The sequence below is a fragment of the Protopterus annectens genome, chromosome 5.part0 (assembly GCF_019279795.1).
Source record: "Protopterus annectens isolate FY-2018-M chromosome 5.part0, PAN1.0, whole genome shotgun sequence".
NCBI lineage: Eukaryota > Metazoa > Chordata > Ceratodontiformes > Protopteridae > Protopterus > Protopterus annectens.
The window spans coordinates 1,168,034,949-1,168,050,472 of NC_056735.1; the positions used below are offsets into that span (position 1 = coordinate 1,168,034,949).

Sequence of the window (15,524 nt, forward strand, 5' to 3'; positions counted from 1 at the left end):
ACAGATTATTCCACTTGGTGGGAATAAGCTTTCTAAAGCCTTCCTCACTTACTGCATTAGTAAACTGAAGCCTTTGTAATGCCAAGCATGTTTTCAAGTCATACAGATAGGTTCGAGAACTCAGTTTGTGCCTCAGAGTTAAGCAATAGTTGTTATGAAACAGATTAAATTCTTGGAATGAAGTTAGCCCAAACTGTGATGGTCAGCCAACTGCCTTTGTCATGTGGTAATACAGTGGTGTTCAGGGCTGGGAATAAGTGAGAACCTGGGCATTTTATTAGCTGAGTAGTGTAGCTGGAGTTAAGAACTGGAATAGGGCATATTCGAACTTGGGAATAAGAGCGTTCCTTGCTGTAGATCTTCTGGAGTCCGAAGACAGTGGAGAGAGAGTAGCAGCACATCTTTAGGGGAGGTGTTACCCTATTAAAATATTCAGAACATGCTCTTTAAAGCAGAAAGTACGGTTCTAACCATAGTCTCAAATAATTGATGTTTAGGAGCTTAGCTTTCTGAATGAGGATAATCTATCTGTTGATGTTAGCTTTTTTAATAGTCACTAAAAGCATTTACACCATTTTGTTAATATTTATGGAAACATAGTTGACATCCCAACACTCCAAAGAAATGCATTCCACAATACAGTCTTGGGAGTTAACAATGAAGACTCTCTAAGTTAGAAAACAATGTACATTTTATACACACCTGATAGTTGTGACCGGAACACGTGTCTCACGTAACATTGTATCATACAATTGCTTATTTCTAAAAAGAACAGAAAATCAACTGTCAAAATAGACAAGCCAACAGGAAACAGCCAAGACAAAGAGTGAAATTAAACAAAATAAAGCAAACTAAAGCACATACATATATAACAGACTTTAAAATCTCTTGTAAAGCAAAATAAAATCCAACAGTACAACACAGACCATAATATTTTCTTGTACATTTCAACTACATCTACTGATGTAGCCAGAGCTGAAAAATGTCTTAGTAAAATAAAGAATATTTATAGCAGTATTAACGGTCTTTTAATAACCAGGGATCTCCCACCTAATACAAATGTCCCTTTCTAGGGGCAACATGGGAGCAATGTCTGGTTTAATGACTTGCGCTGAACTGCAAACGAACCTTGTTATCAGCTTATAGACTTAAACCTCCGAGTTAAACTGCCAAACCATTCCAGATTTTCAAAAGCATCTTAGTCGAGTCCCTGTGTAATCATCGATGCACCAGGTGGTGCTCTTCAGCAAAGTTCAACACTGCTGGAGCCATCAAGACAAGAACAAAGTATCGATTGTCAAGTAGTACTCCAGGTAGAGGCATACCTTTACATGTAAATATACAAGATACAAGAGCTATCCTGTAAGAAAAACTCACACCACCAGCTAGGTCCCGCTTTACACTAATAACTTAAATGAGCAGGCAGACAGCCAGTTGCTTATCACGTTCAGCTGTTAACCAAAAGGTTGGTGGTTCAAGCCAGTTGAAGCCCACTGAGGGTTGATGAGTCTGTCAGTTTAGCTGTTAATAAACTGCATCATGTGGTCACTGCTTTGGGGCAACTGGGAAACTAGGCTATGTTCCTTCAGTGATCTCCTTGACCACAGGCTTTTTAGCTACCTATGAAATTAAAACAATTCCTCCCATTAAAACAATTCCTCCCAAATGCAATCAGTACAAATCAAATGGTGCCGTCTCTTCTACAGGCCAGAATGGGGCAAGGGGAAAATGTAGAAAATGACTTCATGTCTTCTAAGGAATCTCTCTGTCTGTCTATCCACCCCCCAAAATAAACAGATATTATGAGAACTATAATGAAGACTTATCTATGCATGGAAGAGAAAAACACAATCTACACAAGGATAATTAGAAAACTTTTGCCTCCAAATTCCATTTTTTATGTCCTCCTGCAACAAAAATATGCTATGTTAATACCGAAATACTCCTGCTCTGATGACAACTGAACACACTGAAAGGTGTCACTCGCTTTCTGAAATTTCTTTTGTTGGTCCTAAAGAAGCACAGCTGAGTAACTAACTTTACCAGTGCTATCTATGGGAGAGTAAGCTGAAAATAATTATTTTTCATTTTATGATGGCATAGCTTGTTCTGCATAATCTCAAGTTTCAGTAAGACTGTCCCACTATGGGCATCTAAAAAGCCCTAATAGCCAACTACATATTTTGCACAGTGACCCACTTATAAGTGGTATTTTCTGTAACTGTAATGGTTTAAATAAAGTGTTAGACTTAAACACATACAGAACTACTGATGTCATGCTTACAGGTTACAGTTACCCACCAGAATAGACAAAACATCAAATAAGTGCTCCATTCTAGACTGGATATTTACTAACAGACCTGACTATTCTCCTCACTCAGGCTGTCTCTCAGACAGCCTTAGTGACCATCTCCCAACAAACCTACAACGACTACGGCTGTAACCCACTAAACTGACACTATATAGGCAGATAAGGAACAAAAAAACCCATGAACCTTGATCATTTCCTTTATATACTTAAACATTGCAACTGGTCCCCTCTTATAGTATTACCTCTAGATGAAGCCACTAATTACTTCACTAGTACCTTCCTATCCATCCTAGATGAGCATGCCACTCCCAGGACTATTAGTTAAATCAAAGTTTGCCCCATGGTTAAGCAATGACTCCAGGTCTCTACTAAAAACAAGAGATTAAGCATGGCTACAATGGCAAAAAACTAAATCCCAAGTTACTAGGCAATCTTATTGTGAACTAAGAAACAAAGTAAAAATGCAAATAAAATAAATTACTACACTCATATACAAATGAAGCACCACAATAACCCACAAAAATTCTGGGCGGGAATTAACAGCATTCTACGACCTGGAAAAGCTGATACACCCCCTCCCACTACAAAAAATAGCTCTGACTGTATAGCAACACAGTTTAACACCTATTTCACAGAAACTATTCTACAACTCTCTAATAGCCACAGCCCTGCTAATACTTCTCAAACACCTACACCCCATCAAAACAAGCACAGCTTCTCTCTTCAACCAGCATCACTACATACTATTAGAAAACTTCTTAGAAAACTAAAAACCCAGTTATCTAGTTGCACATCACTTACCACCTGAATTCCTCAAACTACCTGCTGAAGTAATTGCATACCCTGTCTCCATTCTTATTAGATCTATATTAGAGCAATATGTTCCTACCATTTGGAAGATTTCATATGTCACCACAATCCACAAGGGTGGAAATTCTACTGAATTGTCTATCACCCTATTGCAATTCTATGCCCACTATCAAAAACACTTGAAAAAATTATTCATAAGCAACTCATGGATCACTTAAATTCTAATAAGTTGTTATCCAGCACTCAACACACATTCCGATCACACCACAGTACCACCACTGCACTTTTGTCATTTACAAACACAGTTAACAACCACAGAAATAATGGCAAGCATTATCCTCCTTTTTTTAGACTTACCTAAATCTTTTAATATGGTGAATCACAACAACCTCCTACATGCACTCTCTGATGTAGCCTTATCACACTCTACACTTACATGACTTCAGAACCACTTAACTGGAAGACAGCAAGCAGTATGTTGGCACCAAAGTCCATCTCCTTTGCTACCAGTCACCCTAGGAGTCCGCCAAGGATCTATTCGTGGCCCCCTGCTCTTCTCCATATTTACTAACAATCTCTGTACTGTAGCCTCCTCTGCAACAATTATTCAATATGCTGATGACTCTACAGTACTATGTGCTGCCAGTACCCTTTGTGAACTGCATGTACTCACTCAATAATTCTTTCTCAAAACAGAGTACTGGCTAACAAATTCCTGCTTATTATTAAACCCCAACAAGACAAAGCTCATGCTATTCCAGCCTAACAAAGCTACTATAAACACATAATCTTTTCAGATTGTCTCCAAGAAATAACACTACTATCACTCCCTCCCAACATACCAAACTACTAGGGGACGAAACTGACACTAATATGAGATTTGACATCCATATCTCTCAATCAATCAAGAAAGTACGCAAAAAACTAGGTACACTATATAGAAACAAGCAGTATCCCACAAATAGCACAAAAATAGCTATTGTCCAAACTCATTTGACCTCAACTCTTCTATACGCATCACCTGTATTTATTAACCTCAGGAAAACTGAGCTGGTAAAACTAGAAGCCTGCTACAATAAAATAGCTATATATGCAGCAAACTCTACAATGAGATCACACCATTGCTCTGCCCTAAGGAAACTAAGCTGGTTAGAACTTCCCCATCTCCTACACTTGTCTCAGCTTAACATGGCTTACAAAATCTCCTATCTTTCTGCAAAAATGCCTTCATTACATGACTTGCTGGAGCCTTATTCTTGTAGACGAATGTTGCGTTCAAACAATAAGCCCCTCTTAAGAATCTCAACAGTGCACAATCATGCTGGAGAATCCACCTACTGTCATATTTCTAAGATTTGGAACTCAATACCTAGTAACATCACATCTAATACTTCTTTAACTAAATTTAAACAAACACTAAAAACCCATCTAACCACTAAATGGATCTGCTCTTGCTTTGCCCCAGACTGAAAAATCCTACAAACTCTTTCTTCTTACTAACACCTTTACATAGGTTTTTGACTGTGGATTTTATGTATTAAATATAACCCAATATTATTTCACATCCCCTTTATGCTACATATTTTTATCTCGGTCATACCTTTATTTGTACACATTCGTTGGTATCTAAAGTATGAAAAATTATACTCTATGTACAGCTGTTTTTTTTGTAATCTTCCGTCTCTTTTATCTTTACTTTAAGACATCTTTTCTTTGTTCTATGTGGAGCTTTTCTCCCCGGGCCTCCGCTGAAAATGGACATTCCATTCAGTCGGACTTTCCTGGTAATCAAATGTATAACAAATACATAAATAATAAAGTTATGAAGAAGTGGTCAGTATGTTGTCAAATAAATCAATGGATAACAATGCAACAGAAGTGGGGAAATGTAATGCAACGTATGAATATATTTGTGCCACAGTTTAAATCTCCTAACACAGATTCCAGAAGAGGTTGTTGTACATTTTTTTGTAGTGTGTTTTTAAAATACTTTAGAGCAAAAATAACAAACACGTTGGCATATTTCTCCAACCTTCACAATAACAACAAACCTACTTACTGCTGTAGTGAGTAGCAGAATATGTACTTTGAAGTTTTAACAGTTTTTTGACACCTCAGGAAGAGTGTGGGGAGGGTCTGTCAGTGTTCATAATACAGGACTACAAATTACATCCTTACAAAAGTCTGGAATTAAGCTACTTTCTTCAGCCAGAGCTGTAAAACTGCACTGAATGTCTTGTAATACTCTCTTAGAGAAATGTATATGAGGTCTTTCAGGAATAAACAGAAGGTGTGTAAGATGCCTGCAACTAAACTGTTGCCACCATATCTTAATGGACTAGGAGAACATAATCTCTTATGTTTAGCATGACTAATACAAAGGTACTTGAAATGGATTCTGGGAAGGAGACAAAGCTTTAAAACAAGTTCATGTTAATATGTCAGGCCCCATGTCAGCCACTCTTTGGAAAAATGTACTAATAAGAAGCACCTAGTGTTATTTTATTTTAATATATTATATTCACACTGAGATCCGCGGTAGTGGTGCTGCGGTAGCGTTGTCGCCTCACAACGTTCGATTCTCAGCTAGAGCATCTTCTGTGTGGAGGCATGTGTGAATGGGCGTGCCTTTGCTGAAGGTTGTGCATCAGGGCTGGTAACTCGACATGTAAAAATCCACTACCAAACATTAGCGGACCGGAGTTCCGCTGTGGCGACCCCTAACCGGGATAAGCCAAAAGACACAACATATTCACACTGAGCTAATCAGAGGAAGGGCACTGAGCAAACTGATCTGTGATATATAACATTACATATCCTGTTTTTTTGCTTATCTTTATGAGTTATTTATAGCACTTTTATTGTCTGCATATACTTTTCTAGCTAGTTTCATTGTGTGTGAGGTATTAACTAGAAATTTTCTACAATGGTTAAACATCTGGTTGGGTTTGTTTGTTCTGATTTTTGTTTCCCACCCTCCGTATTGGTATCCTGTTTTTATACTTGGTGGCTTTGCAGTTGCCCGTCCCTACTGTAAATTTGATCTGGGACACTCCTCCTAGTCTAGTGTCATTACCTCATTCTACCTAATCCAGGGAGAACATTTGAGAAGGCCAACCGAACTAATTTCTGCTCCTCCTTTCCCTTTCCACTTTACAAAAATAAAAAAATAAATAAAATTTTCTAAGCTTGTTTCCTGCCTTTCCTGTAAGTCATCTAGTTCAGATATAGATTTGCTGTATCCAGGACTGTTTGTAAGCTTCTCAGCCCCCAAGCCTTTCTGTGTTGGAGGAAAGCCTTCTAGCTTAATTTTGTTTCTTGGAAGTAGCCAGCTTTTTAGTTTCAGCACTCAAATCTGTTTCTTTAAGCTCATCACTTTTCCTCAATGTAAGCACTAAATAAGCTACAAATTACTACAGCACTCAACTTTCCTCACTTGTCTAGAGGAAAACAGTTTTTAGTACTTAATAAGCACCTATCCAGGCATGTCTAAGGGTCAGCTCCTGGTGTTTTCTCCTGTCTACCTGTTGAAACTGGGCATCTTGGGGCAATGCAGTAATTGCCTCCTGTACACAGACAACCCTCTCCTCCTACCACCCAACACTACAACCTGTGAGAGATGCACTTATATAGACAAACTGGAAGCAAAACTCTCTTCACCCAAGACTGGACTAGAAAGTCAAGAGGAGAAGGCAAACACTTGCACCACACCACACTCATCACATAGTCCCTCAAAACCTACACACCAAAACACACACATAGAAACACAAAACACACACCTACACTCGCGGAGGCTCAAAATCTCCCCATGCAACAGGGACCTCCAAAGCAGAAACGCAAGCAACCTCAACCCTCCAACACAACCCAAATGACACATAGCCCACAAACTCAGTGTGCCACTCAACCACAGCCCATAAGGCATAACAACGTACCCAACACTCTAGTCATAGGTGAATCTATAGTCAGGCACACTGATGTTCCACTCACCAGGCTAAACAAGGAGAAAGTTACTGTCAGCTGCCGGTCGGGTGCCAGGATCTGCCACATAATGCGCACACTCAGGCCACTCTACAACAAGTACAAATATGACTCTGTCATTGTCCATGTTGATGTGTATGACCTGAGATGTACCTCCCTAGACTACATGAAAAAAGACATGGAGGAGCTGTCCAATCTTGCATCCCAGGCAGGTATGACCCTAGCCCTGAGTAGCATTCTGCCATCACCCAGAATGATACCATAGTACAAGGAAAAAATGATTGACTTCAACAACTGGCTAAACTTCTTGTGTCATTCTAAGGGGATCCAGTATCTGTCTGCCTGACATGATCAACAAACCACGATGCTTTGCCAGAGATGGCCTGCACCTGTCACCCTTGGGATTCCAGATAATGGCTAAGGCTCTTGCCACCCCTATACTGCCCTTTTTAGGCAAGGTTCAAATGACAAATTCACCACAGTAACAGGTACAAGCAAGCAAAATCTGAGGGTAATGCTACTCAATGCTAGAAGTCTAAACCTCAAAATGCACTCACTCGAGGCACTCCTTAAAATGGAGAACATAGACACCTGTGCAGTGACAGAGACCTGGTTCAAGGCTCCAGAGAGCACCCCAGCATTACCAGACTATAATTCATACCATACCTTTCGGCCACCTAACCTGGACCGAAACACTAAAGGTGGAGGCGTGTCCATATTCATTAAGGATATCCACACCTCCAGGCTAGTTGCTCAGCATAATGCATCCGAGATTATCCAAGTTCAACTAACTCTAGGCAAGACCACAATCCAAATTGTAGCTTGCTACATATCCCCCACAATGCCCCAGGATTCCCACTCCTCATTTCTTGATACACTGGAAAATATTAGGGTACAACCTAACAACCGAATAATAGGAAATTTCAACTACCCCACCATTAACTGGGAAAACTACTCATGTGCCAACTCTTGTGCTCAACGTTTTCTGGAATTCATAAATTCCAACACCTTGGATCAACTTATCCACATCCCCACCAGGGGCAGCAATATCCTAGACCTGGTCATTACCAACATGGGCAACCGGTGTTCCGCACCACAGGTCAATTCCTTGTTGGTCAGATCCGACCACAAGCTAATCACCCTAGACATCCACATTCCACCCCCATTAGGGAAACCACCGTAAAAAATTTCTCCAAAGCCAGCTTCACGCTTCTTAATACACAAGTGGCAAACTTCACGACACCCATGCTGACGGACAATAAAGGTACGACTGCTGAATCCCATACAAATGCACTTTATAAGCACTTACACGAGTGCATGGATTGTGCAATCCCTAACAGAACCAAGATGCTATCCTCCAAAAAAAGGAAGCCAATCTGGTGGTCCCCTGCCATAAACAAACTCTACAACAGAAGAAAGAAACTATTGCAAAAAAGAGTAAAATCCCATGATTGGAGGAACTCACTGGTCAGCCTCAGTAAGAAGCTTAGATCCCTCATAAAATCCTCCAAAGCTAGTTACAAAAATAAAATCACCACTGATTCTAAAGAAAAACAGAAAGCATTCTATAGCTATGTCAAGAATCTCAATGGCAACACTCAGATCTGCTCTGAGTTACAGCACAATGGCACTAAATATACAGAACCAACTGATATTGCCAACATTCTGCCAGATAGGTTCAGTGCTAAGTTTACCCCTCTCTCACCCCCTAAAGGGCCCACCTTTGGATGGATATTTGGATAAATGGATATTTATTTTCCATTTTATAGGAAATACTCAATTTCTAAATTCATACTGTCTGAATACTGGAAAAATAACAGCTTGCTCCGAGTGTTCTGTTTTGCATATGTCACAAAACTGGTAGAAATTACATTTAAAAATCACAGCCACAAGTTCTGGAGCTCATGTCATGAAAACGTTATTTCATCTTTTGAAGAAAAATAAATCAGTGTTCTTGTACATAAGTCATTCTTTTTGCCAGTTCCAGAGTATACATCAATATATCTTAAAATCCTCCTCACTTCCAACACATCTAAAATGTTAATTACCTTTATCAATGACATTAAGCCAACTCAAGGCTCATCTTTTCCTGTTCAGCTCCTTCCATTAATACTACTACAATTACTGAATGTGTGTACTCTGTCTTTTTAAAGTTTACCGAAGAAGGACTGCTCTCTATTACTTTAGTTGTTCAATCATTTAATAAAGGAGTTGGGTAGACTGGGATGAATACGAGATTAATGACAAGAATGACACTTCAGGCAAAGAAAGAAAAGAGCGACAGTTCAGGTAGTTACACAATTAATGAACGATACCGCTGAGAGGAGCAAGCAGTAAGACTTATATTACAGCAGAGCTTGAGTACAGACTTGAATAATTAGAGTACGAAAAGCCAACACCATTTTCAACAATTATAACTAAAGCAGACTATTTATAACTACAATTACTCCATATTATACACTTCAAATGATTTGGCTCACCTTGCCAGAGCCATAAGTAAGAGAGACAGTTACCTTCTGAATCCCCTTTTGCAGCAGATAAAAGGGAATGAGGTGCTTCGTTTCTTTCTCACTGGTTTCATATGGCATCTTTACCCACTAATGAACACCCAACATCCATCTATCCTTTTAAATAACACCAATTTACTTAGCTACTTCACTCACTTCTTTCATTAAGCCACCTTCTCTATACCTCCTCAAACACCATCTGATTTCAATTTCTGGCATATCGCAGCATCTTCTCTTAACATAAAACAATGCTCCTGATTTTCCCCATCTATTTCAGTTTATAACTCACTTATCTGCTTGCCTGTCTTCAATGAGAATTAGGTAACAATTGTGGCCTTTTTTGTGGCAGGAAAGAGAAACTGTCCTTACAGTCACTGCATGTAATATGACAATGTTCTTTCAAAGCATTTCACTAGCTTACCCCTTTTTTCTCAATTATACTGCATATGTTCCTCTTTGCCTTCCTTCAGGAAGTCACAGGTGGGAGTAACAGCCTCCTGAAGAGTTCTATTTTGTGGCTAGAAAGATGAGAACACCCCCCAAATCATACTAGTTCACACTATTCATCACCCCACTTACCACATTAACATTGCCTTTCTACTCTGTTTAGTTACTTGTATCCTCTCTGTCACTTATTACTATGCAAGTTCCTTATTCATTCTCTACAGTTTACTACTATACAATTTCATGTTCTATATTCCACTTAAATAAACTTGCACCATGCAACTCCACGATAATTCTTAATCATAGAATTTCTGTTTTCTATTAGAGATTAAAAAAAATCAAAAAACAAAAACTTCAAGAAAATTATCCAAAATGTAGCCAAATACACAATAAAACTGACGCTAGTTAATTGAAAATGAAAGAATCATAACAATTTGTAGAGTATTTAAACAGAAAGTAGTAAGTTCTTCAACTACAATAATTGTATAACATAAAAAATCCTGGTCCTTTTCCTGTAGCCTTCATGATGTTTACAAGTCTACAACATTTTTCTTGAACTTGGGAAGAGCTTGCATGCATTACATATTTGTTTATAAAAGGAAGGAAATCTTGTCAAGGAAACTGCATGTGGATTGGTCCACTGAGTGGTTATAAAGAACTTTACTAAACCAGGTAGTGCAATAAACAATAATGCATTATCATTACTTTTAAAGTCCTGATTTTGTAGTTCTGGGCTCTTAAAGACTGCGGCTTTTTGTTGCTTTTTTCTCTTACTATACAGGACTTTGCAAACAAAACTTACTGATTTATCTCATCTGAAGTTATTACAGATGCAACTCATTAAAATTATTTTTTTAAAGTTGTTATTCTGGTGTTTGCCAAAAGGTGTCCATAGCTCTCAACCTCTTATCACACAAAATCTGGATAAAGCCAAAAATAATGGGGGGACAAAGCCTCAAAAATAGGAATACATTTTAAATACTGCTCTTATAAACTTGTTGCTAGAATAAAAGTTCTTATCTTATGTTGCATTTTCTGAAGGATATAAAGTCAAACTCAAATGACTGTCATTATTTAGTGAATTCAGTCCACACTGATATGCCGCAAAAATCCAGGAAATAACAGATTTTAAGAGGAACAGAACAAAAATATGAGGCAAACATCTGGACATTCTGCAAAAATCTCTACAGATGAGAGGTATATGGGTTACCCACATTTAGTTGTATAAGTTAGACAGGTGTGGGGGACACAATCCCACTACATCAAGGCAGAATTATTTCTTTAAAAAGAAAAACATTTAATAACCAATTGTTCTAGGAGCCAATAACTCTGGATACAATAATTCTTTAGGAATCCTGCTGAAAGTCTGCTTTGGTAAACATGTTCTGTCTTAAGATGTGGTGAAAACTTTCCAACCAGATTCAAGTTCATACATTATGCTTTATTTAAACTTCTACCACTATAATGCTTTGTTGTTTACTTTGCAGGTATACTCAGAGTTAAAGACAACATTTCTGCAAAGGTTCAGCTCTATTCATACTGACTAGAGTAAATTTTGCCAGGGCACCACGGAACTTCCCATAATATACTTCAAAAAATGTTTGGGGGGGTAGCCAAGATGGAAGTGATGCATTAGCCTGCAGTAGTTTCACTTGGCTGGGTGTATGTTTGCACTAGTTGAGTTGGAAAGGGCTCTGTAAGTGCTTACTTTTTTGTGACAGGGATTTTTCTTGCATCCCTTCCTTCCCATATTCTTTCACACCCACTAGGTGGTGATGGAGAGCTACTACCAGGGCTTGAGATCACAAGGCTGAAGAAAGACAGCAGTAGAATGAATTCAGAAAGTTTAGCAGCATTCAAGGTGGAAAACAATGGGGAAATGGTTATTATACCATGACCCCCCATTATTATTCCAAAACGTGCACGCTGATTGGCCAGCGTGCCCATTGTAAATAGAGTTATACTAATGGAAAAAGGTCCGGTCGCCCGGACTTTTTTCCATTAGTATAACTTGGTTTTTAAAACACTGTCTCGCTATGTTAAATGGGTTTAACATAGCGAGACAGCTTTAAAATAAGCAATGGAAATCTACGCTGCTTATTTTAAAGCTGTCTCGCTATGCTAAACCCATTTAACATAGCGAGACAGGTTTTAAAAAAAAGCAACCGAGAAAGCAAGATCTCCGTTGCTTTTTTTTTAGTGTTTCGCTATGTTAAATGGGTTTAACATAGCGAGACAGTTTTAAAATAAGCAACGGACATCTCCGTTGCTTATTTTAAAGCTGTCTCGCTATGTTAAACCCATTTAACATAGCGAGACACTAAAAAAAAGCAACAGAGATCTTGCTTTCTCCGTTGCTTTTGCCCACAGCTCTGGTGTACTGCGCAGGCGCGCAGTACATCAGAACTGCCGCGGATGCCAGACATCTGCAGAAGGGCAGCAAACAGGCATTATACCATGCCATTATTTAAGAAAAGTAATAGTTTCTTTTCTTAAATAATGTCATGGTATAATAGCAATAACCCACTTCTGGGTGTGGGTAATGCTGTATTTACCCACGGTTGGCTTTGTTTGGTCCCTCGGGCGAACGCCAACCGTGGGTAAATCCAGCATTACCCACACCCAGGCGTGGGTTATTGCTATAATACTGCTTCCAAAGTTAATGTGGTAGCTTTGTGAGGTTTGGAGACATCAGTCATGAAGAAAATGATTAATGAGGAAGAGCCAGGAGATGCGGAAGCTAGTGGCAGAGAGGAGATGTCTGAAAGGGAGATGGGTGTGAATACTAACAGGAACACGGAAAATGAGAATGAAATAAAAGAAATAGGAGAACAGCTGGTTCAAAGGGTGGGCTCTGTATGCCAGAACAACAAGCAACAGAGAGAAGGAAGTTACAGAAGAACTAGCTAGACAGGGAAAATGTTGTAAAAAAATAAAGGCATACACAATGGTGGTGCCTTTAAACATAAGAAAAAAAGAACAGAAAAAAGGGACAGATAATCATCAGGACCAAGCTGGGTGAATAAATGGCTTTAGAAAAAGACCTGTGATAGAAAAAAGAAAAATTCTGGATATTATTTTGCCTTTGGGATTCAATATGACATTAGAGCTTTACTCTACATAGGTAATGTGACCGAAATTTTTTACATGGCTGACAATTTTATAAATGGATGTGAAAAAAAGTTTTGTGAGCCCACCGACAGATTATGTTCTTCAAAATGTAAATATACAATTAAGATGAAAACTGGTAGTACAATTCTGAAAGACAGAATTTAATGAAGGGGTATTGAAAATGCATTAGTCAAATGTGCATGAGGTGAAAAAAGTATTAGATGAAAGGAAAGTACACTCAGGAGCTGGACAGCTTTGAGCAACACAGAAAACAGAACAGAATACATTACAGCATACTTCATCTGTGATAATGGTAAATGGTAAAATACTGGAGCAAACCCAAAGCATGTTTATTTGTGGGAAGTGGACATACAATGCAAGAATGTAATACAAGGAAATGTGGGCAATGTGGTCACTCTAGAAGGAGCTTTTTGGTTTGACTGTCCATTAATAACAGAAGTGGATAAAGTATAAACGGTGAAGAGGAGCAAACAGATGTACAACAGCAGGGATGAGAAGGAGAGGTAAATGAACTGAAGGAAAGGAACCATGGAAGAGAAGACGCAAAGGGAACTGAGGATATTTTACAAGAGTCACAAAGGGAAGAAAATGCATAAATGGTAGAACAAGAGACAAGGAAGGAAGAAGGAAAATGGATAATTTGATGGTTCATAGATTGGTACTAGGCTATCGGCCCTAGGGTCTATACAAACCTAGCCATAAGAATTCCCTGGCTGTTTCTTCCCACAATATTTACTAACCCTGGACCTCTGTCTAGCAGGGCGACTGACGTGATCCCTGGGGTGAATTTTCCATCTCCCATCCAATTGTCAATGTTCCTTTTGAAGAGGGCCAAAGAGGCATTGACATGTATGGGCAGTCTATTCCGGAGTCTGGGGAGTCTCTCGGTCAGGAACCTATCCCTCCAGCATGTTTAGTTCATTGTGATTACAAGGTGTAAATCCCTGGAGCATGTGGCTCTGACGGATTGGGATTTCTTTAAGTGTAGCATGTCCAACAGCTCTGGGTTTGACATGGCCTTGTATGTTAAGCAGAGATCGCCTCGGAGTACACTATATGCGATAGAGTACAGCTGGAGTTTTTTTTTAGACGGTCAGCATTGGGCATCTGCTTTAGGCCTGTTATTCTTTTAGTGAGGTATTTCTGCGGCCTTTCCAGTTGTTGCAGATGTCTTGAGAGTTGCATACTAAATGAGACGTTGTACTCTATAATGGGTCTAATGAGGGATGTGTACAGTGAGACCATGACCTCCTTTTTTCTGGATGAAAAGCCCTTAGTGATGAGGTGTGCCACATAGAAGGATTTCCTGACTGTTGTGGCAATGTGATTATCAAAGGTGAGACCACTGTCCACCTGTGTCCCCAAGTCTCTTATCACATTTTCGGTGTTTAGTGTACTTCCACCTATGTGGTAATTCATGGGTACGTGTTTTTCCCAAAGGGGCTAACTATACATTTCTTGGCACTGGGCTTGAGCCCATGGCTCTGGCACTAAGCATCTTTTTCTGTAAGGCCCTTTTGTAGAATATCCACATCATTTGGGGATTCAATAATGGCTCCCAGTTTGAAATCATCTGTGAACTTTGTTACCCAAAGTCCCTTAGTGTTGGCCTGTACTTCAGAGAAGTAGATGCCAAACAAGAGCGGTCCCAGGACTGAACCTTGAGGAACTCCACTTGTCTGGAGCTGGATTTGGAGTCGGCTACTTTTACATTGTGGGTTCTGTCAGTAAACCAGTTGGCAACCCATCGAGTGACATAGGGCTTTATGCACAGCGTAGTAAGTTTATCTATGATTCCAGAGTGGGGAATGGTGTCGAAGGCCTTGGCGAGAACCAGACAGGCTGTGTGGACCTCCTTACCCTCATCAACAGCTCTGGAGACTGATTTGAAGAAGTCAATCAGTTTCAGGAGACAAGATCAGCCTTTCATTAACCCAAACTGGGTGGGGTCCAGTGTTTGAAGGTTGCCAATGTCTTTGTTTATAAGTTCCATGATAACACGTTCCATGGCCTTGCAGATCAGGCTTGTCAGACTGATGGGACAGTAATTCCCAGGATCCAAGGTGGATCCCCCCTTGTGGAGTGGGATAACTGTAGCTGTGCGCCACTCAGTGGGCGCAAAGCCTGAGGTGAGGCTATGATTAAACATGACGCTTAGGTGAGATGCCAGTTCATTTTGTAGTTCATGTAGTACGCAGCCCAGTGTGTCATCTGGTCCCACAATGCTGTATTCTTAGCTTTGGAGAGTGCAGTTTTTACCTGTGTGGCCATTATTACTGGAATTTGGCAATCTATTGGTATTGAGATGGGGGTGAAGTTGGCACTGAATCAATCTGCCAAGA

At 39.5% G+C, this 15,524-nt stretch overlaps 1 protein-coding gene across 2 annotated transcripts in view; it reads right to left on the reverse strand.

The window, feature by feature from the left end:
- The window catches only part of GK5 (glycerol kinase 5), a 478,960-nt gene that overhangs the window by 77,940 nt on the left and 385,496 nt on the right, over nucleotides 1-15,524 (reverse strand). Inside the window, exon 14 of one of the 2 annotated variants that reach the window (XM_044071017.1) lies at nucleotides 703-762. In XM_044071017.1, the coding sequence (XP_043926952.1) occupies nucleotides 703-762 (60 nt within the window). Of the gene's footprint in view, nucleotides 1-702; nucleotides 763-15,524 lie in introns of those variants that run through there. The other variant, XR_006364759.1, reaches the window with a different exon arrangement.